Consider the following 26,718-nt stretch of genomic DNA (forward strand, 5'->3'; position numbering starts at 1 on the left):
GGTATCTTTCCGACCCAGGGATTGAACCCCAGTCTCCCACATTGCAGACAGATGCTTTAACCTCTGAGCCACCAGGGAAGCCCCGTGCTAGCATCTGAGATGAGTACAATTGTGCGGTAGTTTCAACATTCTTTGGCATTGCCTTTCTTTGGGATTGGAATGAAAACTGACCTTTTCCAGTCCTGTGGCCATTGCTGAGTTTTCCAAATTTGTTGGCATATTGACTGCAGCACTTTCACAGCATCATCTTTTAGGATTTGAAAGAGCTCAACTAGAATTCCATCACCTCCACTAGCTTTGTTCGTAGTGATGCTTCCTAAGGCCCACTTGACTTTGCATTCCAGGATGTCTGGCTGTAGGTGAATGATCATACCATCGTCGTTATCTGGGTCATGAAGATCTTTTTTGTACAGTTCTTCTGTGTATTCTTGCCACCCCTTCTTAATATCTTCTGCTTCTGTTAGGTCCATACCATTTCTGTCCTTCATTGAGCCCATCTTTGCATGAAGTGTTCCCTTGGTATCTCTAATTTTCTTGAAGAGATCTCTAGTCTTCCCCATTCTATTGTTTTCCTCTATTACTTTGCATTGATCACTGAGGAAGGCTTTCTTATCTCTCCTTACTATTGTTTGGAACTCTGCATTCAAGTGGGTATAGCTTTCCTTTCTCCTTTGCCTTTAGCTTCTCTTCTTCCCTCAGCTATTTGTAATGGAACATATTCATCCAAAAAAAGAATGAAGAGCCAATAACATTCTACAGTGTGGATGAACCTTGAGGAGATTATGCTATGTGAGAGGAGCCAGACATAAAAGACCACAGATTGCACAACTGCACTTATATGAGACGTCCAGAATAGGTAAGTCTATAAAGAAAGAAAACAGAGAAGTGGCTGTCAGGGTCTGGGGGGATAGGTGAATGGGGAGTGACTGCTGACAAGACGAGGAAACAGTCAGACTGTGTGAGCTGGAGCACTCGAGTGTAAAGGAGGCAGGAACAGCCAGTGAGAAGGGGGCAAAGGAAGGAACACAGGCAGGTAAGAGGGATAACCAAGGGAATAAAATCTTAAGAGACTAAGAAAACCCGGTAAATGTTAATAAAATATCTGACCATAAATGCCAGTGTTGTAGAGCTGATTTTCCCCACTGGGTAGAAGCACTAAGCACCAAACCTTTGGAGATATTTCAGAGACAGTCAGTCACAAAAGCAGCATCCATTCTTGCTTAAAAGCAAATCATTCTCAACAAATACATGATATCACTTACATGTGGACTCTACAAAATGATAACAAATCTATATACAGAACAGAAACAGACTCCCAGACATAGAAAACAAGCTTATGGGTATCACGTTTGGTTATGGGGGAAGGGGTAATTTAGGAGTAGGGGATTAACAGACACAAACTACTGCACACAGAATATACAGGCAACAGGGATTTACTGTATAGTACAGAGAACTATATTCAATATCTTGTAATAAATTATAATGGAATATAACCTGAAAAAATATATAACTGAATCACTGTGCTATACATCTGAAACTAACACAATATTGTAAATCAACTATACTTCTATTATACAGAGTGAAGTAAGCCAGAAAGAAAAACACCAATACAGTATACTAACACATATATATGGAATTTAGAAAGAGGTAACAATAACCCTGTGTACGAGACAGCAAAAGAGACACTGATGTATAGAACAGTCTTTTGGACTCTGTGGGAGAGGGAGAGGGTGGGATGATATGGGAGAATGGCACTGAAATACGTATAATATCATATATGAAACGAGTCGCCAGTCCAGGTTCGATGCACGATACTGGATGCTTGGGGCTGGTGCACTGGGACGACCCAGAGGGATGGTGTGGGGAGGGAGGAGGGAGGAGGGTTCAGGATGGGGAGCACATGTATACCTGTGGCAGATTCATTTTGATATTTGGCAAAACCAATACAATATTGTAAAGTTTAAAAATAAAATAAAATTAAAAAAAAATAAAAATAAAAAAACCCCTTAAATCCCTAAATCATTCTTAGTTCAATCTGCCTTTGTTGGCCCACTAACTGGATACACTTGAACCTGTGTTTGTGTGTCTGGATTCTAACGTAGTTGAACAGATATTAACTGTAAATAAATGTTTCAGAAGTGCTCAAGTACTCATGCCTTGACACCTCCTCTTAACCTAAACAAAAATGACTGAGCTCCTGCATCTTCGTCCATAGTCCATTCTCCTCTTCACCACCAGGAGGAGCCATGCACCCTCCTCTCATTTCCCTTCCATGACCTGTGAAGCCGGGACTGTGCGAAGCCTACAGCTGGAGAAGCTGGCATCCAATAGCAGAGCAGCAGGGAAGGGACCACTGTCGTCATTTGTACTGGTGGGGACGCACGTGACATAGGACTTGAAAGAAGTTATAGCTGGGGTGTCCAGTGACAGGTCACCAGTGTTTTAAAGCTCCCACTTTACCTGTCCTGGGCTCAGAGTGACCATATGTCTTCGAGCTTTCCGGAACTGAGGAAAACGTTTTAAATCAGGATTGACAACATTGATTTTACTGAACACACTGGATTCTTCATAAGGGATTCTAGTTGGATAAAGGAAAGGAGTATCTTCAGGAGGAAAGAGATGCCATCTTTTCCTAATGGAAAAAAAAAAAAGATACAAGTTAGTATTGTAGACTTGAGATAAAAGATGTAAGAAGGCAGCAGCGAAGTGCCGGTTTTCACCCATTTTCATTCAATCCAATAAAGGAATACAGGAGCCACCTCAGGGGTCACCTGGCCCATCTCTCACTCAGTTCTGGAATCTCCTCTGCAGACACCTGGTGGAGGTAGGGTAGCAACTAGTGGGTATCTAAGGATGTCCTAAGTAGCCCCTTTGCAGGGACAAGATCTGCTTTGTAAGATAATTCTCAAATCAAAGTCAGTCTCCTCATAAGCTGTTTCCATTCCTATAGCTAGAGCTACCTAGAATAACCTCCACTCTTTCAAATCTCTGTATTCTTATCTTATCCAGAATAACCTGTCAGGGTTCTGTCCATCAAGTTAAATTTTCAGACTTCTCCCTGTTTGGACTGTGAATTTCTTAAGTTAAACATTTGTTAAATTGATTCATTAAGGAAGAGAAATGCACAAATGATGCCACACAATAAAAAGTAGTATAATATAGGGATGTGCAAAAAGAGAAAACTGTAAAATGGTTTCGTCACTTTAAAATTTATTTTTTTTGGAAAATGGAAGTGATAAATCTTAACTCACAAAACGTTAGACACACCAATATTTGGAGCCAACAGAGGGAGGACCTGAGGCAAAGAAGGGAGAAGTGAAAAGGGAAGAGACACATACAGAAATCCACAGATGGGGAAGTAGAGAGAGAAAAGAACCAAGTTCTGAGACAAGTCCTTAAGCCCTCCAGTGACCCCTGGCAGTTACAGTAGGGCTATCTTGTCCTTTCAAGATAGCTGACTGCTCTTCTTAAACTAGGAAGTATAAAGTCTTATTTTGCCTTAGAGATGATAAAGCTGCTCCCTTCCCCTGGACTCGTTTGGAGAATACGTTTAGAATGTCAGAGCTGGAAAGACCTTATCAGTCTAATTTTATTTTCAAAGAAGTGGAAGAAGGAGCCAGCTAAGCAGACAACTGCCTAGCTGAACTGGGAGTGGATGCCTGGAAGTTCTGGATGAGCTTTCTAAGAACAATCCTGATCATGGCTGAGAGGCACAGCACACAGAAACCACCATATATACTGCTCCCCTTATTTCACAAAGGAGGAGACTGAACCAGAGATTAAGAGATTTGCCCTGGTCATGAGACAGGCTGATAGAATGGAGCAGGGAGTCCTGCTGCCTACCCAATAGTCACTGCTTTTCCTGTGCAACACACAAAGACACAAACACACACACACACACACATACATTTATCTCTCTCTCTCCCTCCTGCATGCCTATGCACATATGCATTACCTTCCTTGTACCTGGAATACTAAGTTGCAACCATAGGTGTCCAGATGACAGGGTGTATGGGCCCCCAGGGAGCCGATCCACAATGTACTCTCCTGTCCATTTCTTCCAGGAAACCCAAAGTCAGACCATATCACATCCTGTTATGAAAATAAAGTTACAGTCCATCAGGAAACAACCAACTCTGCTGTATAGTAGTGTTACACATTTCCACTTACACATCTGGTTTGGGGCAATGGGAACCACTCTCTTATAGAAAGCACTACAGATGGAAGAGCTTAGGTTTCCAGAGCAGTCCAAGAAGTCTTTTTAACCAACAACATATCTGAATGACCTCACTAATAGCAGTTACTCAACAAATATTTAATGTCTGCCTACAACACGCCTGGCACTCTCCTAGAGCATGTGACCAATCAGTGAACAAAATAGACAAAAATGCCCACCCAAATGAAGCCTACATTTTAGAGGCTGGAGACGGACAATAAACACTAGACGGAGTAATGAGAATATCTGGTGGAGGTGACTCAGGCAGTAGGAACAGTGACTGAGATGCAAACAGTTTTTTTTTTTTTTTTTTAATCTCTGAAGCTCAACTCATGAATCCAGAAAGGCATATTCCCTCTAAACAGTGTAGATATTTTGAGGTATAAGTAATACATTAACTTTTTGCACTTCAAAGACCACATGAAAGAAGGCTTCTCCTAGGTTGTTGTTCAGTTGGTCAGTTGTGTCTTACTCTTTGCAGCCTCATGGCCTGCATCATGCCATGCTTCTCTGTCCTTCACTATCTCCCAGAGTTTGCTCAAACTCATGTCCATTGAGTCAATGATACCATCCAAAAGTCTCATCCTTTGTTGCTCCTTTCTCCTCCTGCCTTCATTCAATCTTATCCAGCATCAGGGTGTTTTCCAATGAGTCAGCTCTTTGTATCAGGTGACCAAAATACTAGAGGTTCAGCTTCAGCATCAGTCCTTCCAATGAATATTCAGGGTTGATTTCATTTAGGATTGACTGATCTGATTTCCCTGCAGTCCAAGGGACCCTCAAGAGTCTTCTCCAGCACCACAGTTTGAAAGCATCAATTCTTCGGCGTTCAACCTTCTTTATGGTCCAACTCTCACATCTGTATATGACTACTGAAAAAACCACAGCTTTGACTATACAGACTTTTGTAAGCAAAGTGATGTTTTTGCTTTCTAATATGCTGTCTATGTTTGTCTCCTAGGTTAGTGTAGTTGTTTAAAACTATAGATGCCTTTACTATGGAACGTTAGGTCATCCCTACTAAATCAGAGTGTCCAGGTGGGGGAGACACAGCACATATTTTGAAACACTATTGCTATGCTCCTTAGTCATGAACTCTAAGTGTAAAGAACTTTAAAACAGAGACAGCACTTTGAACTTGGCACTCCTTATGTCTAGTTCTCTTTCTTTCAACAAACTGCTCTGCTTGATTTTATTTAGGCTTAAAGAAAGAATGTTCTTTCTTTTAAATAAAAGTTGGAAAACTACAAATGTAGTTTGACATAAACTCAAATCCATGGAACTTAAAATATGTACAAGCTGAAAAGGACACACTAATGAACCAGATAGAAAGGTTTGGCTTTATTTATTTTCTGAATCATGAATTTTTCCTATTGAATTTTAAAGAATAAAGCAAAGTAAAAAACACTTTTAGGTGCAGAACATTGTCCTAAATACTGACACTACTTTAACAGTTTCTTCAATCTGCATTTTTTATTTTTAGAGGCAGAACATTAACATTACTCGAAAAGAAAGGATTCTGGAGAGACATTTTAATAGATGGTTTTAAGGAAGACTAGAAAAAGCATTTTCATTTTTGTTTTCAGTGATGAAGATAGCAGAATATGTGCATATAACTGATATCTGTTATTAAAGGCAGAGTTTTTGAAAAGTCAGCACTATGATACATGCATATGGTTCCATGCAGCATCTCTGGGGTTTGCAAAAGTCACGTCCCCTCTGGACACAGCACATACACTCCATGCAGGGAGCTTAACTGTTTTCCTAATGCCTATTGGAATACCTGGCTCAGGTTAAGTGCTTAAAATCTTGGTTGCTTGGGAGGGAAAGAAGAATATGTTGGCTTATTGTAAATGGTTCAGGTCGAGACCATTTTTGAGCATCTGAGTTTCCCTCGTGGCTCAGATGGTAAAGAATTCGCCTGCAATGCAGGAGACCTGGATTCAATCCCTGGGTTGGGAGGATCCCCTGGAGGAGGGCATGGCAACCCACTCCAGTATTCCTGCCTGGAGAACCCCCAGGAGAGGAGCCTGGAGGGCTACAGTCCATGGGGTTGTAAAGAGTTGGACACGACTGGGCAACTAAGCACATCACAGCACACTACATATCTAGTATAATGCTGAATGTCTGGAATACAAAAAATTAATACAACACAGGCCCTCCTTTTAAATCTAATAATGGAAGATAGTCCCATAAATGGACCCGTCCCATAGACTGGAAGAACTGCTTTGACAGAAGTGAGCAGAAAGCATGCTGAGATCACCGAAAAAGGGCACCCGGTCCAAGCAGGGAGCTTAGGGAAGGTCCCAAAAACCTGGTCTTTGGTGAACAATTCATCATACCTCAGTTTGGAATTTAAAGGCAGCTGAAAGACATACAGTACAAAAACAGAAAACAGGGATCTGCCTCACCTAAGAAGAGGCTGGTTTAAGTCACTCAATCTTCTTATAGATACACCTCTTTGGAAATTTAAGGAATATCAACACCCCTTTTTTCAGAGAAATTAGTGCACACACACACACACTCTTTCACATGCACTTTCAGGGCGTCAGTGGACCGAGCCCAGGTGAGACTGTTCTAGAGCACTGCTTCAGAAAAAACCATGAGGGGAAAGTTCTACCGGGTGTGTGTGTGGGGGTGACCATACAAAAAACCAACACAAGGCTTCCCATACCTCTTATCTAACACAGTATCACTAAACAAGGAAAAATTATTTTGAAATGATTACATCAGGGTGACCTAAACTACCTAAAATTCAGCTGCAAATTGTCTGGGAAAACCACAGGGAGGAAGGTTTGGGGCAAAGTGGCAGAGAGAGTAAGTTAAAGTAAATTTGTCAAAAAATAGACGACACTGAGTGTACCTATTTTGACTGTCCCCTCAGGCTCTTCAGAGTTGGGAATTTCTTGCCTTTTTCTTATGAACTGTTGCCTAGCCGTATTTCCTTATTCTTGACTTTGTAGATTTTAGGAAGCCATGGAACCCTACTTTTATCCCTCTTAAAATGAATCTTAACTTTCTGCCTGCTGTTTTATAATGTTTAAATCAAGCTACATACACGACTCCTAAACTTTCATCTCCAGTCCTAAATTTTCTTCTATTTACCACTAAATTTATATATTCAAAGGCTAACAAGCTATCACTTTTGGGTTATTGAATCCATATGGTTGGACAGGCCCAAATCACAACATTTTGTATGCATCATCTCATTTAATCCTAGGAAACTGAAAGTAGTTATATCCACTTTATGCATGTGGAAACTACGGGGCAGTTCTGTCCTTTTAACAATACTGTTAAAAAATGCGGAGACATTTCTGATTGTCATAACAAACAGGATGGGGGTGCCTTGGCATTCAGTGAATGGGCATGAGGGATGCAGCTCAACACAATATAAAAAACTTTTATTTTGTACAACATTTATAACACTGGAAAAACTGATCTTGTCTCAGTTATCTGAGACTAGAGTTCCAATTCTAATTTCACATAATCCTTTCAAAAACAAAAGGATTTCTGCATAGTATTAATACATACTGAATTTCAGAAACACAATTACTAAGTAAGTTGAGGAAGGATTGTATTTTTGTGTTTCTGCAGCTTTATCCAGAGCGGTTCACCACTTTGAAAAATAAGTCACCAACAGCACTGAAACTTATATGACATGTGGGTTGGAAATATATACTCCAATATCAGTCTGTGCTGGTAACTGTCTCATCATGGTGACTGTATGTGTAGAGATACAAATACACTTATTTAGCCTCATTTCAAAATGTTAAATATAAAATATTGGAAATATTCACTGGAATTTTATCTTAATTCTTCAAAACTGAACCTTTTCCTTGCAGGTAGGTACAAACATCTGATTAATTCATTATGTCTTCTAGTATAGCCATGATTGAATTATTTACACATTAAATCACACACTTCTTAAATTCTCATGTATTTTAATAGTTTTAAAAAATTATTTGTAGAGGTAATTATATTACCTGAAAACTGCATTTCAGAACCATAAAGGGGATACAGATTCTGATATGAAGCCAGAATACTGGAGCGGGTTGCCATTCCCTTCTCCAGGGGATCTTCCCAACCCAGGGGTCAAACCCAGTTCTCCTGCATTGCAGGTGGATTCTTTACCAGCTGAGCCACCAGGGAAGCAACGTGAAAGTCGCTCAGTCTATACAGTCCATGGAATTCTCCAGGCCAGAGTACTGGAGTGGAGTCATTCCCTTCTCCAGGATATGAGACCATGCTCCGCCATTCTCTACTGCTCTCCCATCAGGGACCACACATCTCCCTGCCTTTGCTCCTGCTGTTGCCTCTGCATGGCCAGTCTACTTACCACCCACACCCCAATTCACATTTCTCTTTTGAGACCCAATGCAGATGTCAATTCTTTGGACATTTCCACACACACCCCTCCCTGTTCCTACCACATGCAACCTGGTTATTCTCTTTTGGTCTCTCTCTCTCAAAGAACTTTGATTCTTTGTCTGTCTGACCCCTTCTCCTCAAAGCAGCAAAAGTAGTATTAATTAAGAAAAAAAAGAATGATCTTAAAATATTAAGTCTTGTCCCCTCCTTTGCTCTGCAGTTAGAATTACATCCAAATGCCCTCTATCATGGGCCTGAATGACCAGGTCCTTCTCATCTCTCTGACACCTTAACCCTCTCCATCTCACTGGCCAGGCTTCACCTGATACTTGCTTTTTTTTCTTTTTGGTGAAAACATTTAAGTTCTACTTTCTTAGCAAATTTCAATTACACAATACAGTATTATTAACTATGCTGTTGTGGAGTCTCTAAGTGGTGTCCCATTCTTTTAAGACCCCAAGGACTGTAGCCTTCCAGGCTCCTCTGTCCAGGGGGGTTTCCCAGGCAAGAATACTGGAATGGGTATAGCCATTCCCTTCTCCAGGGGATCTTCCTGACCCAGGGATCGAACCCAGGTCTCCTGTATTGCAGGCAGATTCTTTTTATTGTCTGAAGCCCCTTAGATGAACACTATAAATTAGCAAGTGCTTATGGCTCTTTTTTCCTTGAAAAAATTACCATACATAACATAAACAGAAAAGAGGTAGTTAACTCTACCTATAGACAGGCTTGGATAAATACCCAAATTCTAACATCCAATTTGCCTCATTAGAAAGCATCATTGACCATCAAGCCCCTTTGAACATGACTAAACCACCTGGCTCAATTTCAACATACTTTCATTAACTATGTTATGAAGCCCAAGACAGGCTAGAACTAATCTTCCTTGTGTTGCATTTTGAGATTCTGTGTCTTGGTGACTTAACAAGGCTCCTGACTCTCCACAGTCAATCTGAATCACAACATAAAATGGAATCCACCTGGGAAATGTTCTTGGGGCAAATCGCTTTGCTATATGTTGATTCTTAATAGCTTCAATTGTTGTTGTTGTTCAGTCACTAAGTTGTGTCCGGCTTTTTGTAAGTCCATGGACTCTAGCCTGCCATGCTCCTCTGTCCATGGGATTTCCCAGGCAAGAATATTGGAGCAGGTGCCATTTCCTTCTCCAGGGGTCTTCCCAGATCAGGGATCAAACCTGTGTCCCTTGCATTGGCAAGTGGATTCGTTACTACTGAGCCACCAAGGAAGTCCACAATAGCTTCAATTACAATGATACTCATAGGTGGCTATAAAATGTAACATCTGCCATTCTTACCTAATGAGTCAAAGAAATTTTGTTACTGTCACAAATCCCTTCCCTTCCTTGCAAAGTAGAGAATAAAATGTTCCAAAAAATGCATTGCTTAGATCAGTCAATGATGTGATGTACAGCTAAAAAAATCAGACCAATTTTATGTGCCAAATGAGAGTTAGTTAAGTGTCAAAATCATAATTTTTGGCCACCTTTAAGGCTATAGGATATTTTCCAACAATACCAACATTTTGGCCAGTGTATTTATCAGTATATAAATATCATATATTTATCATGGAATAAGAATAAGTAGAGGATATAAGTAAACACTTATAAAGCTAGTTATAAGGCTGAAGAGAGCTAAGAATTTCCTATCAAAATTGACAAATGCTACAATTGATTAACTAGAAGCCACAGAAAACTGGATGAGGGTGAACTTGGGGTTTAAGTTAAAACATTCTGTGAAGGGTCCTAAAGACCAAAGAAACAGCAAAACAAAAAATGGTAAGACTAGGGAAAAAACACACTTATGTAATCATTCAAATATTCATTATATATTCAGCACTATGTTAGCAGTCTGGAGGAATAAAAAATTTTGTTTCCAAAGAGTTTACAATGCTGTTAGGGGAACAAGATACAGGCAATCTATGTCATGCACTGTTTAAATAACAATCCAAATAAAACATACAGGGATGAAGGCAAGGGACAGATGGATGTAAGTACGAGTGGCTGAGAAGACTTCTGAGCCAAGGGTGAATCTGAGCCAGGCCCTAAGAAGTTAAATACTAACAGGCAGAAATTGAGAAGAGCGTGAGCAAAGGCCAGAAGACAGAGCACATTTGTGGTCCAGCATTGCAAGGAGATGCAGAGGAGACAGGCTGCGGTTACACTGGGGAGAGTCTTCAATGCTATTTCCCTTACACAATTTAAAGCTGCTTCCATTGTGGCTCAGCTTGTAAAGAGCAGCTTCTGCTACTGTGTGGGAGACCTGGGTTCAATCCCTGGATTGGGAAGATCCCCTGGAGAAGGGAAAGGCTTTCGCACTCCAGTATTCTGGCCTGGAGAATTTCAAGGACTGTATAGACCATGGGGGTCGCAAAGAGTCAGACACGACTGAGCAACTTTCACTTTCAATTTCAAGTCATGAAATGGTTGTGAATATAATTTCAATATTTTCATAAGAAACTATTTTAGAATTAATTACAGGAGGAGTCAGAACTAGAAGAGTAGAGAGTAATTTCAGAAGGGACGATGTAGAGATTCTTAAATAGGATCACAGACCTCTTGGGGACCCCTGAGACCATTTCAGGTGATCTGTGAGGTATTTTCTTATTTCACTGTGTTGACATTTGCATTGAAGGCACAAAAACAATGGTGATCAAAGTGTCGTTGTCAGGCTGTGGAACCAAAGAGTACTAGTAGCACTGCATTTTTAAAAACAGCCTTACTGAAGTATAATCGAGGTGCAATAAACAGTGTATATTTAAAGTGCATAATTTTATGAATTTTCACCTACATATACACCTGAAAAACAATCACTACAATCAGGGTGACAGACATTTCGGTCATGTCCAAAAGTTTTCCTATAACTTTTTGTAACCTCTCTCTACCTCTCCTTCTTAGATCTATTTTCTGTCACTATAAATTGTAAAGAACCTGACTGCCAATGCATGCGACTAAGAGATATGGGTTCGATACCTGGATCGTGAAGATCCCCTGCAGAAGGGTATGGCAACCCACTCTAGTAATCTTGCTGGAGAATCCCATGATAGAGGAGCTTGGAGGGCTACAGTTCATAGGGTCTCAGAGTCAGACATGACTGAAGCAACTTAGCACAATTTTATATAAATGGAATCATAGTGCAAGTACCCCTTTTTCTTATTAACACTATCCAAAGGCAAACTAAACAAAGTAGATTTCAGACATCAGAAAAAGGAAGAACTCAGAAAAGAGAGGATCATCACATTTTGATAAAATATCAATCCATTCAGAGGAAACAGTAATCCTAAATGTGTATGAACCTAAACTGTTACTAGTTACAAAATACACAAAACAAAAACTGACCAACCTAAAATGAAAAAGAAACAAATATACAACTCGAGTTGAGAAATTTCAATATCTATCTCTATATAATGGGTAAAACAAGTATCAGGTAATCAGTAAAGATACGGGAGACATGAGCAATCAACTTAATGGACATTCATAAAACAAAAACAGCAGAATATACATTACTGTCAAGTGCACGTGGGACATGTATCAAGATTGACTATATTCTGGGCTGTAAAGCGATAAATTTAAAAGGACTGAAATCATCAAAGTATGTTCTCTGAACACAATGGAATTAAATTAGAAATGAATAACAGAAAGACAGCTGGAAATCCCCAAGTATTTGCAAAATAAACATTACACTTCTAAGTAATCCATAAGTCAAAGAAAAACATCACAAGGGAAATTAGAAAATATTCTGAACAGAATAAAAATGATCTTGGAAACTTGTATCTTGAAACACATGAGCTAGAAAGCTTCCTAAAACTTAAAAGACTTTTCTGATAAGAATGGTGATGCTATTTACAAATGTCACTTTTCGAAATAATGAAGTAAATAAAAATGCATCAACATTTGGAAGATCTATACACCACTACTGAAGATCCATTCCAGGAAAGATAGACCAATGGATTTTACTACGAAGGGTTCATTGATTATGGGTTCAGATTACTGTAACTAATGAACCTTTAAGAGACTACTCGTTAGAGGTAGAAACAACTCAAATTTGGTGGAGTATTAAAAAAAAAATCCACAATTATCTAGAAAGGTTGCCAAAATGCTCCTCTCTTTTTCAGCTGCATATGTATGTGAAACCAGATATTCTTCATACACTTCAAACAAACCAACAAATCGCAACAGACTGAATGACGCAGATAGAAAAAATCAGCTTTCCTCTATTCAACTCTTGTGCTTAGTTGTGTCCGACTAGTTGGTTGCCATGCCAGACATTAAAGAGACTTACAAGAACGTAAAGCAATGCCACTCCTCTCCTAACATTAAAATATTGGTGAATATAATTATTTTCATAAAAATGTCATTTATATTCACATACAATGAGTTTATTTTAAATAAACATTTAAAAATTTATCAGTTTTAATGTTTACCCACCATTTTAAGACAGATGGAAGAAAGCCTGAAACAAAAGTAGTCAGATTTAGTGACTGAATTATAGTGGTAAAAGTAAAACAACTTAGATATCTTAAATATAAGACTTTGTGCTCAGAAAACTGAGATAAAAAAATGATATAATCTTAATGGACTTGGCTGTTCATAGCAGATTTGCCTGTTCTAATCCAGAGAATTAATCACCATAATGTGAGCTGACAGAAAACTCATTCAACTAAAAATATCAGATTGTATAAGGGCTCAAATAGAATTCCAGCACATTACCAAAAGACTGTCTTTTATACCCACGCTTAAGGGAAGGACACATGTCTGCACAGTGCTGCCATGCCTGGGCTGAGACAGAACAACTGATGGGGTCAGTTTAGAGATTCACCCAAGGCAGAGTGAGACAAGATTCAGCACAGATAGAAGGCCTTCATCCTAGCTGTGGAGTCATGTATCCGAGCCTTCTGCAGGCATACAGAGCAGCAGTTAAAGCCTGGGGGGCAGGCTGCTTAGGTTATTCTTTTCTTAGCTGTACAATTTCAAAAAAAGGTTTACTTAACGTCTTGGTGCCTCATTTTTCTTAAAACAGGGATATTATTAAATCATAGGTTTATTGTGAGGACTACAAAGGTAAAGCACTTTGCTGTTGCTGCTCAGTTGTTCCGTTGTGTCTGACTCTTTGCGACCCCATGGAATGCAGCATGCCAGGCTTCCCTGTCCTTCATCATCTCCCGAAGCCTGCTCAAACTCATGTCCGCTGAGTTGGTGATGTCATCCAACCATCTTGTGCTCTGTTGTCCCCTTCTCCTCCTGCCTTCAATCTTTCCTAGCATCAGGGTCTTTTCTAATGAGTTGGCTCTTTCCATCAAGTGGCCAAAGTATTGGAGTTTCAGCATCAGTCCTCCCACTGAATATTCAGGGTTGATTTCCTTTAGGATTGACTGGTTTGATCTCCTGGCAGTCCAAGGGATTCTCAAGAGTCTTCTTCAGCACCACAGTTCGGAAGCATCAGTTCTTCAGGGCTCAGCCTTTTTTATTGTCCAGCTCTCACAGCCATATGTGACTACTGGAAAAACCATAGTTTGACTATACAGACTTTTGTGGGAAAATAATGTCTCTGCTTTTTAATATGCTGTCTAGGTTGGTCATAGCTTTTCTTCCAAGGAGCAAACATCTTTTAATCTCATGGCTGCAGCCGCCATCTGCAGTGATTTTGGAGCTCAAGAAATTAAGTCTGTCACTGTTTCCACTATTTCCCATCTATTTGCCATAAAGTGATGGGACCAGATGCCATCATCTTAGCTTTTTGAATGTTGAGTTTTAAGCCAGCTTTTTCACTCATCAAGAGACTCTTTAGTTCCTCTTTGCTTTCTGCCATATCTGAGGTTATTGACATTCCTCCTGGCAATCTTGATTCCAGCTTGTGCTTCATCCAGCCTGGAATTTCATATGATGTACTCTGCATAGACATTAAATAAGCAGGGTGATGGTATAGAGTCTTGATATTCTCCTTTCCCAAATTTGAACCAGTTTGTTGTTTCATATCCAGTTCTAACTGTTGCTTCTTGACCTGATACAGGTTTTGCAGGAGGCAGGTAAGGTGGTCTGGTATTCTCATCTCTTTAAAAATTTTCCAGAGTTTACTGTGATCCACACAGTCAAAGGCTTTAGCATAGTCAATGAAGCAGATGTTTTTCTGGAATTCCCTTGCTTTTTCTATGATCCAACAGATGTTGGCAATTTGATCTCTGGTTCCTTTGCCTTTTCTAAATCCAGCTTGAACATCTGGAAGTTCTCAGTTCACATACTGTTGAAGCCTAGCTTGGAGAATTTTGAGGATTACTTTGCTAGGATTACTTTGCAATTGTGCGGTAGTTTGAACATTCTTTGGCATTGACCTCCTTTGGGAATGGAATGAAAACTGACCAAGTATTGATAAATATTATTATTATTATGTTTTACCTGAAATATAGAATAATAAAATACTAGTCTAGGACTTTCCCGGTGGCATAGTAGATAAGAACCATCTCCCAATGCAGGGGACATGGATTTGATCACTGATCCAGGAAGATCCCACATGCTCTGAAGCTGCTAAGCCTGTGTGCCACAACTACTGAGCCAGTGCTCTAGAGCCCGCAAGCCACAACTACTGAACCTGAGAGCCATAATGACTGAAGCCCACACATCTAGAGCCGATGCGCTACAACAAGGGAAGCCACCACAATGAGAAGCCCGGACACTGAGAGCAGCCCATGCTCACTACAACTAGAGAAAGCCCATGCAAAGCAGCGAAGACCCAGCACAGCCCTAAATAAATAATAAATTAAAAACAAATACTAGTCTAATATGTAGGATGGGTTAGGGTATGAGAAATATAATGAAATACTCTAAAAGTTAAGTATGATTTCTGAAAGGTCTACGATTAAAGTTCCATAGAGTAATCACAATTAAGGTTATTAAAGTATTACCTCAAAATTATCATTTAAAAATGAGTAAATAGTACATTGATATAGACTGGATTCAGAAAGCATCTACTGAATGTTTTCAAAATCAATGCATTTCATTCATGGTTGTGAGAAAAAAAAGTATCCTCAGCTAACAATTATGAGCCAAGTGACACATTTTCCTTTCTTTTACAAAAAGGATACTTTATTATAAGAAAACATTTAAAATGTTAATAAAGGAAAGATACAAAGTATTATTGATTGCCGTATTATAACTGTGAAAACACCAGCATTCAAACCTTGACTCAAAGTGAAACAGAAAAATGTAAGCTCAATGCAAAATGACTCGAGAGTCCAAGGACTATCAGCCTGTATGAGAGGAGAGTCCAGAGGGTGTGTGGTGGTGACAGGTGAGAGCAGTGGGTAGGGGTGGGGAGGTGTAAACAGCCTGCTGTGATGGTAAAATACATCCCGAAAGGGCAGGATGAAGAACTCTAGAACCTCGACCTGATGGTGGGCAAGGCAGTCATTCAAACAGCTTCCTGGGAAGACTCCCACTCCTGGCCCATGTGCCTAAGACAGAGACTAGAGCAGGGAGTTTGCAAAATCACCCCACAAAATGAACTGGCAGTTTGAGGTAGAAAGCATTCGAAAAGAGGATACCGTAGTTTGCAAACTGCTGTTGGTTATGTCAACACATAGCAAAGGATTTCCACATTCTTACTCCTGCAAGTGCCTGCACACTTCTGTAGGACTTCTACAGTGAATCTCTGGGAGCCCAGCACTTTCTGCCTCAGGCCATAAACCTGCATTAAGCACCCCCCACCCCCTTACCCCCCAAGCAATGAGAGCAGGCAGCAGTAGCCAGGAGGGTTTCTAGGATCCTAGGAATGCTTGAACGGTTCTTCACGTAACCAGCTTTGCACCTCCATCTGTCTGCCTGATAGAATAAGAACTTAGATGAAAGTCAGGAGGAAATGAAGTTGTATACACAATCTATGTTTCTGACATACTCCAAACTGATTCAGGTGCTGTTTAAAAGGCAAAGGAGAAACTGTGCAGGAAGTTTGGCAACTAGGAAAACAATAAGAAGGCTGTTGACCTTGGTAGGCCAAACATTACACTTCCTTTGAGTGAGTCTTTGGGCATGAGTGGACAGAATACGCAAGACTCACTGTGACTTTTGAGAGAAAAAGACAGTGAGGAAAAGGGTACCTTGAAGATTCTAATTTGTGAACTTTTCTCAAGAATAAATTATACCATGACTAAAAGAAATATACTGACTTACCTGGAAAATATCTGTCTTGTCTTCAAATAAACTGACAAAATATTTATAGTCAGCATAAGCCCAGAATTTGGAATGATCATAGTCTCTAAATGCTCCAGAAATACTAGACTGGTCAGAGTTCCAGGAAAGAAACTCTTCAAGTGTGGCTTCTACATAATTACATGCGGTTTCAAACTGAGGAGCTGCAACAGAAGAGAACCCAACTTTAAATGCATACAGAACACAGTTTCCAAATATTGTTGCTTTTTCAAATGAAGATCATTTCAACCAAGAAATTACTATTTAACATTAATTAGAAATTAATTATGTACTTGCTAAATAATTAGAGCCATATATAACACTTAACAATATTCATGATTAAATTTAAAAGTAAAAAAACACAAATTTAATCTTTAAAGACTACTCTTTCTATAGCCTGATGCAGTGATCCAGAGGAATACTTTGTCAATTCTCCAAGACCTTTTCAGGGAGCTGTGAGGTCTGAACTATTTTCATAATAATACTACGACAGTATTTGTCCTTCTCATGCTTATTCTCTCACAAGAATACAATGGCGTTTTCGAGGGGCTACATGACGTGTTGATGTCACTGCTGTGACAGCTAGTAGAGTATGTGCTTATATTCTTATATTTTTAAATGTCTGTAAACAAAAACAAAGAGAACTGCTCACCAACCAGTTCTACAAGGATTAAGTGGTAACCCACTGCAGTCACTGACTAACAGTGTACTCTCAGAGGAAACCAAGACCATAAGAGGATGAAGCACTCTGTAGTTCAGACAGAAGAAATTAAGACCATAACAGGGTGCTCTGTGCTTCGGACGAGCAGGCCTCTTGGATAGTTAGATGTATATCATGGGAAGAACTTCAATGACCAGATTCTTGCATCTTCCTAAAGAAAAGCACTAATATCATTAACTTTATATATTGGTTATTTGTGACTACCAAGATGTCTGCTTGACTCAGATGTTCCCTAGCCCAAATTCATATATATATACAGGCTTCTTCCCTACTCTTTGGAGTAGTTTTCTCAGAGCTCCTGAGAGGCTCTCTCCTGTGCTGAAGAAAGAAAGAAAGCTCATTGAAAGAAAGTGCAAGTTGCTCAGTCGTGTCCAGTCCATGGAATTTCTCCAGGCCAGAATACTGGAGTGGGTAGCCTTTCCCTTCTCCAGAGATCTTCCCGACCCAGGAACCGAACTGGGGTCTCCTGAATTGCAGCTGGATTCTTTAACAACTGAGCTATTAAGGAATTAAGACCCCCAATAAAACTTAAACTCATAGCTATCTTTTCTTTAACTAGACATATCTCGGTTTTAATTAGTAATAGTAATTTAAAGTCCGTTTATTTATTCATTAACTCATTTATTTCAGAATCATTTATTAAGTACCTAATTTGTAACTAGTATTGTGTTCAGGTTCCTGATGCTGGGAAAGATTGAAGGTGAGAGAAGGGGACGAAAGAGGATGAGATGGTTGGATATCATCACCAACTCAATGGACATGAGTTTGAGTAAACTCCAGAGTTGGTGATGGACAGGGAGGCCTGGCGTACTGCAAGTCCATGGGGCCTCAAAAAGTAGGACACGACTGAGCAACTGAACTGAACTGAATGGTAAGTATCACGAGATATGCTAATGCTAATGCTAAGTTATTTCAGTCGTGTCCGACTCTGTGGGACCCCATAGATGGCAGCCCACGAGGCTCCCCGTCCCTGGGATTCTCCAGGGAAGAACACTGGAGTGGGTTGCCATTTCCTTCTCCAATGCATGAAAGTGAAAAGTGAAAGTGAAGTCGCTCAGTTGTATCCAACTCTTAGCAACCCCATGGACTGCAGCCCACCAGGCTCCTCCATCCATGGGATTTTCCAGGCAAGAGTGGGGTGCCATTGCCTTCTCCATCACGAGATATAACCTACATCAGCCAAAGCTCACTCACTGGGGTACTCAATCGTTTTTTATTTATTTATTTTGGCTGTGCCGGGTCTTAGTTGTGGCATGTGGGATCTAGTTCCCTGACCAGGGATGGAACCTGGGCCCCCTGCGTTGGGAGCATAGAATTTTAGTTAATGGAAAGTCCCCTCAATTATTTTAAGTATAAAGAAATCCTGAGTCTAAAAAGTTTGAGAACTACTTCTGCAAATTAAAAAAATAAAAATGGCAACACTATCTTTTGAAAGCTTTTTGACTTTATACTGTACATTTATCATATAGAGCTCCTTAGAATCTGTCCATTAAGTGGAGAATGGCAATTTAAAGTCTGTTTATTTATTCATTAACTCACTTATTTCAGAATCATTTATTAAGTACCTAATTTGTAACTAGTATTGTGTTCAGGTTTCCAGGAACATAAAAGAAATGGATAATACTCTTGAATTTAGAATATATTTAGACAAAAAGAAAACTTTAACCAGAATAACAGGGAATGTGAGGCATCATATAATTAGATGCAAAATTCTGTGCCACAGAGAACCTAGGAAAAGGCAAAGATCGGAGATGAGGGTTGATCAGGAAAGCTTGAAGCAAAGTCTGCTGTGTGTCCAGAGTGGTTTGTTCCTACGGGTAGAACTGTTTTATTTATACAAGAATTATTATTCTAAATAGTGATGAAATAATTTCTCTTTTGCAGTTAGCAGAATACTCTAAATGTACACTGGAATGTTAATATTCAAGTAATCTGATGACAATCTATTTTGCAAGCATGAAATCCTTTCAAGAGGGAATGTAGATCTAACACATATAATTCAATCAGCACAGTGCATGACACAAGACAGATACTTAGTAAAAGCTAGGCACTATTACTAGTACTGTGCTGTGCTTAGTCGCTCAGTCATTTCCAACTTTGCGATCCCATGGACTGTAGCCCAACAGGTTCCTCTGTCAATGGGATTTTTCAGGCAAGAATTCTCGAGTAGGTTGCCATAGGCACAATTACTAGTAATTTCCTACTATTTACTTATATATTTACTTGTTTAGTTGCTAAGTCATGTCTGACTCCTTGTCATCCCATGACTTGGGGCACCTAAAAACTAGCTGAATTAGTACTAGGAAGAAAAGCGTATTCAAAGAGCTTTTATCTGTTCCTTCCATTTCCTCCCAAATGGTTCAGGATTATCTCAATCACCTTTCCTCATTTCTTTATCCTAAAGCCTCAGAACTGCAGAGAAATAATAGAGGGGAGGGTGTGTGTCATCCCTAATTCACCTATTTCATCAATTTGTCACTTGACTTTGAGAAGCAGGAAAACTTTACTAGGGACATTTATCTAAAAACCAGCATATTTAAGAACTGTTTAAATTTGATCATTTTTGAGGAACATTTAGAACAGTGGCTGGTACATAGTAACCCATCAATATATATGAGCTCTTAATCATCAACATCATCAAGAATTTACCATAACAGCACTGGAAAACACTTTTAAAAAAACAAACAAACAAGAAAGCTACATGGTGCTGGAATCATTTCTAAATCATTTCATTAAGCTCCAATGTGAGCCTGAAGACCTTCCACTGTCGTGTGAGTTTTCACTTCACAGAATTCAGTCCAACAAATCCAACTGAATACTAAAGCCATCCTTGAGCCACCTGCCTCTGGGGTAGACTGAGGAGGACTTTTCAGTTATGACCAGTTTTCATATGCACATTTGTGTTACAGCCTCATCATTTTGTCACAGCAAGTTCTGTACTTGAAAAAATGAAAACCTACAAATGCAAAAATTACACTGTTACTGTCAGGGAAAGACAGTAACAGAGAACTGTTAATGTCAGGGAAAACTACAATGAATGAAATGAACAAAACCGATAGACTTATTTACATAGTGATTTCAACATAGAATCTTTTTACTCCTTCTTGGTATTAGCAGCACCAAAGGAACTGTTTTCATTCTGTCATCATGACAATTTCTTTCTGGGTACTACAGTTGTTTTTCTTAGTTTATTCTGTGCAATGGAATTGTTATTTTCTAATTTGATTGTTATTGTTCTTTAATATTTCAGGCAGCTGAAACTTTCATCCTACTAACAAAATTTTAGGTAAGAAGCAGCTCAACTGCTTTTAGGATTTGGAAATAGTGTAAAAGTTGAGTTAGGCTTTAATTCTTATAAAGGGAGTCCTAAAGTATTTTTGTGCATAGCACCGAAACAAGTATGTTTCCATTTTGTTAAGATTTCATCATCTCACAAGCAAGAAACATTTGGAATGTGGGTACCGAGTATGACTTTTGATTGTTACTCCACTCCCTATCTACAAATGTTTAGGCTTATTTATACATCTGCTTGGCAAATTATTGCCAGCTAAGTTACAGTGTTGTCACTGAGAATATATGTCGGCAAATGAATTCAATCCAAAATGGCTTCAAAGAGCGATGTGATGTCACAATCTGCTTCCTAAAATAAACTGAGATACATTACAATCAAATATTATTTCAAGCATTCTAGAAAAATTCTAACCAAGACCTAAAATAGAAATTAATATGCTCAACAGAAAGGTAAAAAAGTTATCGTTGCTTGTAAGATCAAATACTTGTCTTCCTAAAAAGCCCACAAGAATAAACTAAAAAACTATGTACACTATCAAGATAAAAAACTATGTACACTATTAAAGATTAAAAAATAAACATACAAAAAATAAATGGCATTTATTTGTGTACCAATCACAATTAGAAAAACAGAATAGGCAAAAATACTTCCTTCCTAACAGCTATGAAAAATTTATAATATTTGAAGAAATTTTTAGACTTGTATGAAAACTTTTTTTTACCCAAATCTTTTTACTGAGATTAAAAAAAAAAAAAAAACTTAATAAGCAAAGATTTCATGTTCCTGTGTAGGATTGTACAGTACTGTCACAAGGTAGCAAGAATTTTCATTTAAATCCTTTTGACTGGGGACTTCCCTGTTAATTCAGTGACTAAGACTCCATGACCCCAATGCAGGAGGCCTGGGTTCAATCTCTGGTCCAGGGAACTAGATCTCACGTGCTGCAACTAAAGTTCTTGCATGCCATAAGTAAGGCCTGGTGCAGATAAATAAATATTTTTTTAAAATCTTGTTGACTGAAGGAGAAAAAACCACATGACCTAAAAGTTGTGAGTTATATTTTATTCGGAGGATCTTACTGAGGAATACAGCCTAGGAAACAGCTGCTAAAATAGCTCTGAGGTACTGTTTCAAAGAGGTAAGGGAGGAGCTGGGATATATAAGAATTTTTGTGGGGGGAGGGGAAAACAGGTAATTAAACATTTAAAAGATTACAGCTAATTACAAAGAAAAATTATTTGATATGCATCTTAACTATCTGGGACCAAGATCCGGTTTTTCTCCATTCTTAATGCCCCTGAGGAAGCACCATTATGAAGGGGGAAGTAGCTGCAGTGATTGATGGCTTGAGGGCAGGCAAGATGTCTTGTTTAATGTGAATACACTGTTTACTAAAAGTGAAAAGATGATGCTGTGAAAGCACTGCACTCAACATGCCAGCAAACTGCTGGAAAACTCAGCAGTGGCCACAGGACTGGAAAAGGTCAGTTTTCATTCCAATCCCAAAGAAAGGCAATGCCAAAGAATGCTCAAACTGCACAACTGCACTCATCTCACACTAGCGAAGTAATACTCAAAATTCTCCAAGCCAGGCTTCAACAGTATGTGAACCATGAACTTCCAGATGTTCAACCTGGTTTTAGAAAAGGCAGAGGAACCAGAGATCAAATTGCCAACATTGGTTGGGTCATTGAAAAAGCAAGAGAGTTCCAGAAACATATCTACTTCTGCTTTATTAACTATGCCAAAGCCTTTGACTGTGTGGATTACAACAAACTGGAAAATTCTTTAAGAGAGGGGAATAACAGACCACCTGATCCGCTTCCTGAGAAATCTGTATGCAGGTCAAGAAGCAATAGTTAGAAACGGACATGGAACAAAAGACTGGTTCCAAAACAGGAAAGGAGTATGTCAAGGCTGTATATTGTCACCCTGTTTATTTAATTTATATGCAGAGTACATCATAAGAAATGCTGGACTGGAGGAAGCATAAGCTGGAATCAAGATTGCCAGGAGAAATATCAATAACCTCATATATGCAGATGGCACCACCCTTAGGGCAGAAAGCAAAGAAGAACTAAAGAGCCTCTTGATGAAAGTGAAAGAGGAGAGTGAAAAGTTGGCTAAAACTCAACATTCAGAAAACTAAGATCATGGCATCCAGTCCCATCACTTCATGGTAAATAGATAAGAAAACAATGGAAACAGTGTTTTGGGGGGCTCCAAAATCACTGCAGATGGTGACTGCAGCCATGAAATAAAAAGAAGCTTACTCCTTGGAAGAAAAGTTATGACCAACCTAGACAGCATATTAAAAAGCAGAGACATTACTTTGCCAGCAAAGGTCTGTCTACTCAGAGCTATGGTTTTCCCAGTAGTCCTGTATAGATGTGAGAGTTGGACTATAAAGAAAGCTGAGTGCAGAAGAATTGATGCTTTTGAACTGTGGTGTTGGAGAAGACTCTTGAGTGTCCCTTGGACTGCAAGGAGATCCAACCAGTCCATCCTAAAGGAAATCAGTCCTGAATATTCACTGGAAGGACTGATGCTGAAGCTGAAACTCCAAAACTTTGGCCACCTGATGTGAAGAACTGACTCTTTTGAAAAGACCCTGATGCTGCGAAAGATTGAAGGCTAGAGGAGAAGGGGATGACGGAGGATGAGATGGTTGGATGGCATCACCAACTCAATGGACATGAGTCTGAGTAAACTTTAGGAGTTGGTGATGGACAGGGAGGCCTGGCATGCTGCAGTCCATGGAGTCGCAAAGAGTCAGACATGATGGATAGAGTGAACTGAACTGAACACTGTTTAACTCTAAGTTTCATTTTTTTTTTCTAAGATTCATTTAGAGGAGTAAAGTTCAATTGTGCATATGCATGCATGTGTACTTACATCCAACTTTTTGTGATCCCACAGACTGTTCCTGCCATGCTTCTCTGTCTAAAGGAATTCTCCAGGCAAGAATACTGGAGTAGATTGCCATTTCCTTCTCCAGTGGAATCTTCCTAACCCAGGGATTGAATCTGTGTCTCCTGCACTGGCAGGTTAATTCTTTACCACTGCGCCACCAGTATCTAGTAAAATGCTGAAACAGAAGAGTGACTGGGGAAGATGAGTTGTTCTTTCAAATATTAAAATACATAACAGCTGTAAAAAATAGTTTTTAGCAAGTGTTTTACTGGCCCCAAAACTGATAGTTCAGTATGTGGTCCAAAAACAGATGCTGAAATATATAAGAATATGGTAATATAATAAAGGTAGTTTCAAAGTTGGTAGGAAAAGAAGGGATTATTCAGTAAATGGTACTACAATAAAGATGCTATTACCAACTTAACTATTTAGAAAAAAGTCAGTGAACACAGCATACCAAAATAAATATGCAATGGATAAAGAGAAAAATGTGAAAAAGAAATCAAGCTATTAAAAGAACATATTAGAACATTTACTATTGTCAAGATACAGAAGGAATTTCTAAATAAAATAAGAATAAAAATATTAATTAAATATTATTTGATCTTACTATAAAGATATGAAACAAAATCAAAAGGCAAACAATAAACTGGGAATTAGTACATTAGTAACAAACACAGTATTCTTTAAATATAAGTACTTTATTTATTAAAAAAAAAAAACCCAAAACCTGAAACCCTAATAAGGATAACTGAAAGAAAAATTACCAGACAAAATACAAACTATTAATAAACATGAATACACGTTCAACAACACCAACAAATAAATGTTAACTAAAGTTATGAGGCACTCATTTTTCACCTATCAACAAGGTATTCTTTTAAAAACATAAATTTCTGTTAGGGCAAAGGAGTGGCCAAACAGGTACCCTTTTATGTTCCGAGAGGAGAGTAAATGTAAACCACCCTTCTGCAAAGCACTTGGCCTCGGGTATCAAAGGTCTTTTATTCTTTCCCTCCACAGATGTCTGACTATCCAGATATTAGGTGTTCAGCCAGTGATGAGACATGGCCCTGGCTCTCACGAGGGGACCCTCTTGAGGCAAAGAGAGACTTTAAACTGCTAACTGCTTACACAACTAACCATGTGATCAGAGCTGCGCTAAGTGCTACTAAGAAATACAAGGTGCTCCGAGCTAACTCGGTAGTCATACCTGATTTGGGGGGTGAGGGAGGGAGAATGTGGTCAGAAAGACTGCCATGAGAAGATGACCTCTGAGCTGAGATCTGAAGGAAGCAGTGGAACCAACTAGGTAAAGCTGGGGTAAGGGGAAGTGGGAAAAGAGAGAAGAACCACTAGACTGTACATGCAAAGGCCCTGACGTGAGAAGAAGCAAATCTCTGGAAACACAAAATCTTAAAAGCTTATCTGCCCTGAGCTCAGAAAGAGGAGGCAAACAGAGCTTTTTAAACCATTAACAAAAATGTTGGTCTTTAGCCTAAAGGTAATGGGACGCTATCTAAGGGTTCTAAACAGATAAAGAAGATGAGATTTTTCTTTTTAAAAAAACTGTCTCTGGTTTCATTATGAGGAATGGCTGGGGTGAGAGGAGAGCAGGTGAAGAGGGACTAGGCATGAGGCTACTGCAACCACGGAGGTAAGGGACAGCAGGGTAATCCCAACTGGAGGATGGCCATGGAGTGAGAAGCAGGTAGATGCTGGACACTTAGGATGTAACTCACTGAGTCACCAGACACCACTTAGAGAGGCCATCAGCGTGACTCAGAGGTTTCTGGTGTAAGCAGTTCCACAGGTAGTGCTGCTCCTGGTGATAATGCTCATACCCTTTGGCCCAGTCATTCTCCTAGGAAAATAATCAGAAATTTGGGCAGGATTTACTTTCAAACATGTTCACTACAGTCTTATTTATAAATTAAAACCTCTAAGCAATCTAATCAAATTAGAATTTTAAAACTAAATTAAAACTCTGATACTATCGGAGTTTCCCTGGTGGCTCATGATAAAGAATCCACCTGCCAACGCGGGAGCAAAGAGACATGGGTTCGATCTCTGGGTCAGGAAGATCCCCTGGAGGAGGAAACGGCAACCCACTCCAGTATTCTTGCCTTGGAAGTCTCATGGATGGAAGAGCCTGGCAGGCTACACTCCCTGGGGTTGCAAGAGAGTCTAATACAACTTAGCGACTAAACAACAACAATAACAACAATGATACTGGCATACGATGGAATATTAGGTAGCCGTTTAAAAATCATATTTAATGTCAAAAGAAGCTACTCAGAATATGTTAAGAAAAAAAAGCAGGTTGTTAAAATTTATACAACTTTATTTTTAAATATAAAAAGGCTTGCATTGAATATACATCACAATGTAATCAGTGATTGCCTCTTGGTAACAGATGAATAAGTCTTTTTAATTTTCTTTGGGTCTTCCCATTTTTCCAGTGCTCTCTAAAATGAGGAAGGTATATTTTTTATTTTTAAATTATTTCTATTTTAAAATAACATTTGTTGAGCATTAACTATGTGCCAGACACTATTCTAAATGTATAATGAATATGAACACATTTAACTTTGAATTGCTCCAAGCAAAATTTGAACCCACACGAGCCGACTTGAATCAGCTCTCTTAGAACACGACCCAAAAGTGCTTGTGGAAGTAGTGTATTCATATGCAAAAGAATAACTTAAAAAGAACAAATTATTAACCCACATGAGAAAATATCTGCATGTCATATAGTTGATAAAGAGTTAGTATTCAGAATATATGAAGGTCTCTTTTACCACTGAACAAAAAGACAAAACAAACAAAAGCACATACAAACAAAAACCATCTCAATTAGAAAACAAGCAAAGGACTTGAATAGCCATTTCTCCAAATCAGATATACAAATGGTCAATAAGACCATAGGAAGGTGCTCAACAACGTTAGTCACTAGGGAAATGCATCAAGCTATAATGAGATAAAACTTTACACACTCTAGATAGCCAGAA

The 26,718-nt window shown here is 39.1% G+C and overlaps 1 protein-coding gene across 2 annotated transcripts in view; it reads right to left on the minus strand.

Moving 5' to 3' along the window:
* Nucleotides 1-26,718, minus strand: part of HSPBAP1 (HSPB1 associated protein 1) — a 56,013-nt gene that overhangs the window by 7,101 nt on the left and 22,194 nt on the right. For both annotated transcript variants that reach the window (XM_061406631.1, XM_061406719.1), the window contains 3 exons: nucleotides 16,764-16,945; nucleotides 3,956-4,092; nucleotides 2,461-2,632 (listed from right to left, as the gene is read on the minus strand). In XM_061406631.1, coding sequence (XP_061262615.1) covers nucleotides 2,461-2,632; nucleotides 3,956-4,092; nucleotides 16,764-16,945 — 491 coding nt within the window. The remainder of the gene's footprint in view (nucleotides 1-2,460; nucleotides 2,633-3,955; nucleotides 4,093-16,763; nucleotides 16,946-26,718) is intronic.

Source organism: Bos javanicus, chromosome 1, assembly GCF_032452875.1.
Source record: "Bos javanicus breed banteng chromosome 1, ARS-OSU_banteng_1.0, whole genome shotgun sequence".
Classification (NCBI taxonomy): Eukaryota; Metazoa; Chordata; class Mammalia; order Artiodactyla; family Bovidae; genus Bos; species Bos javanicus.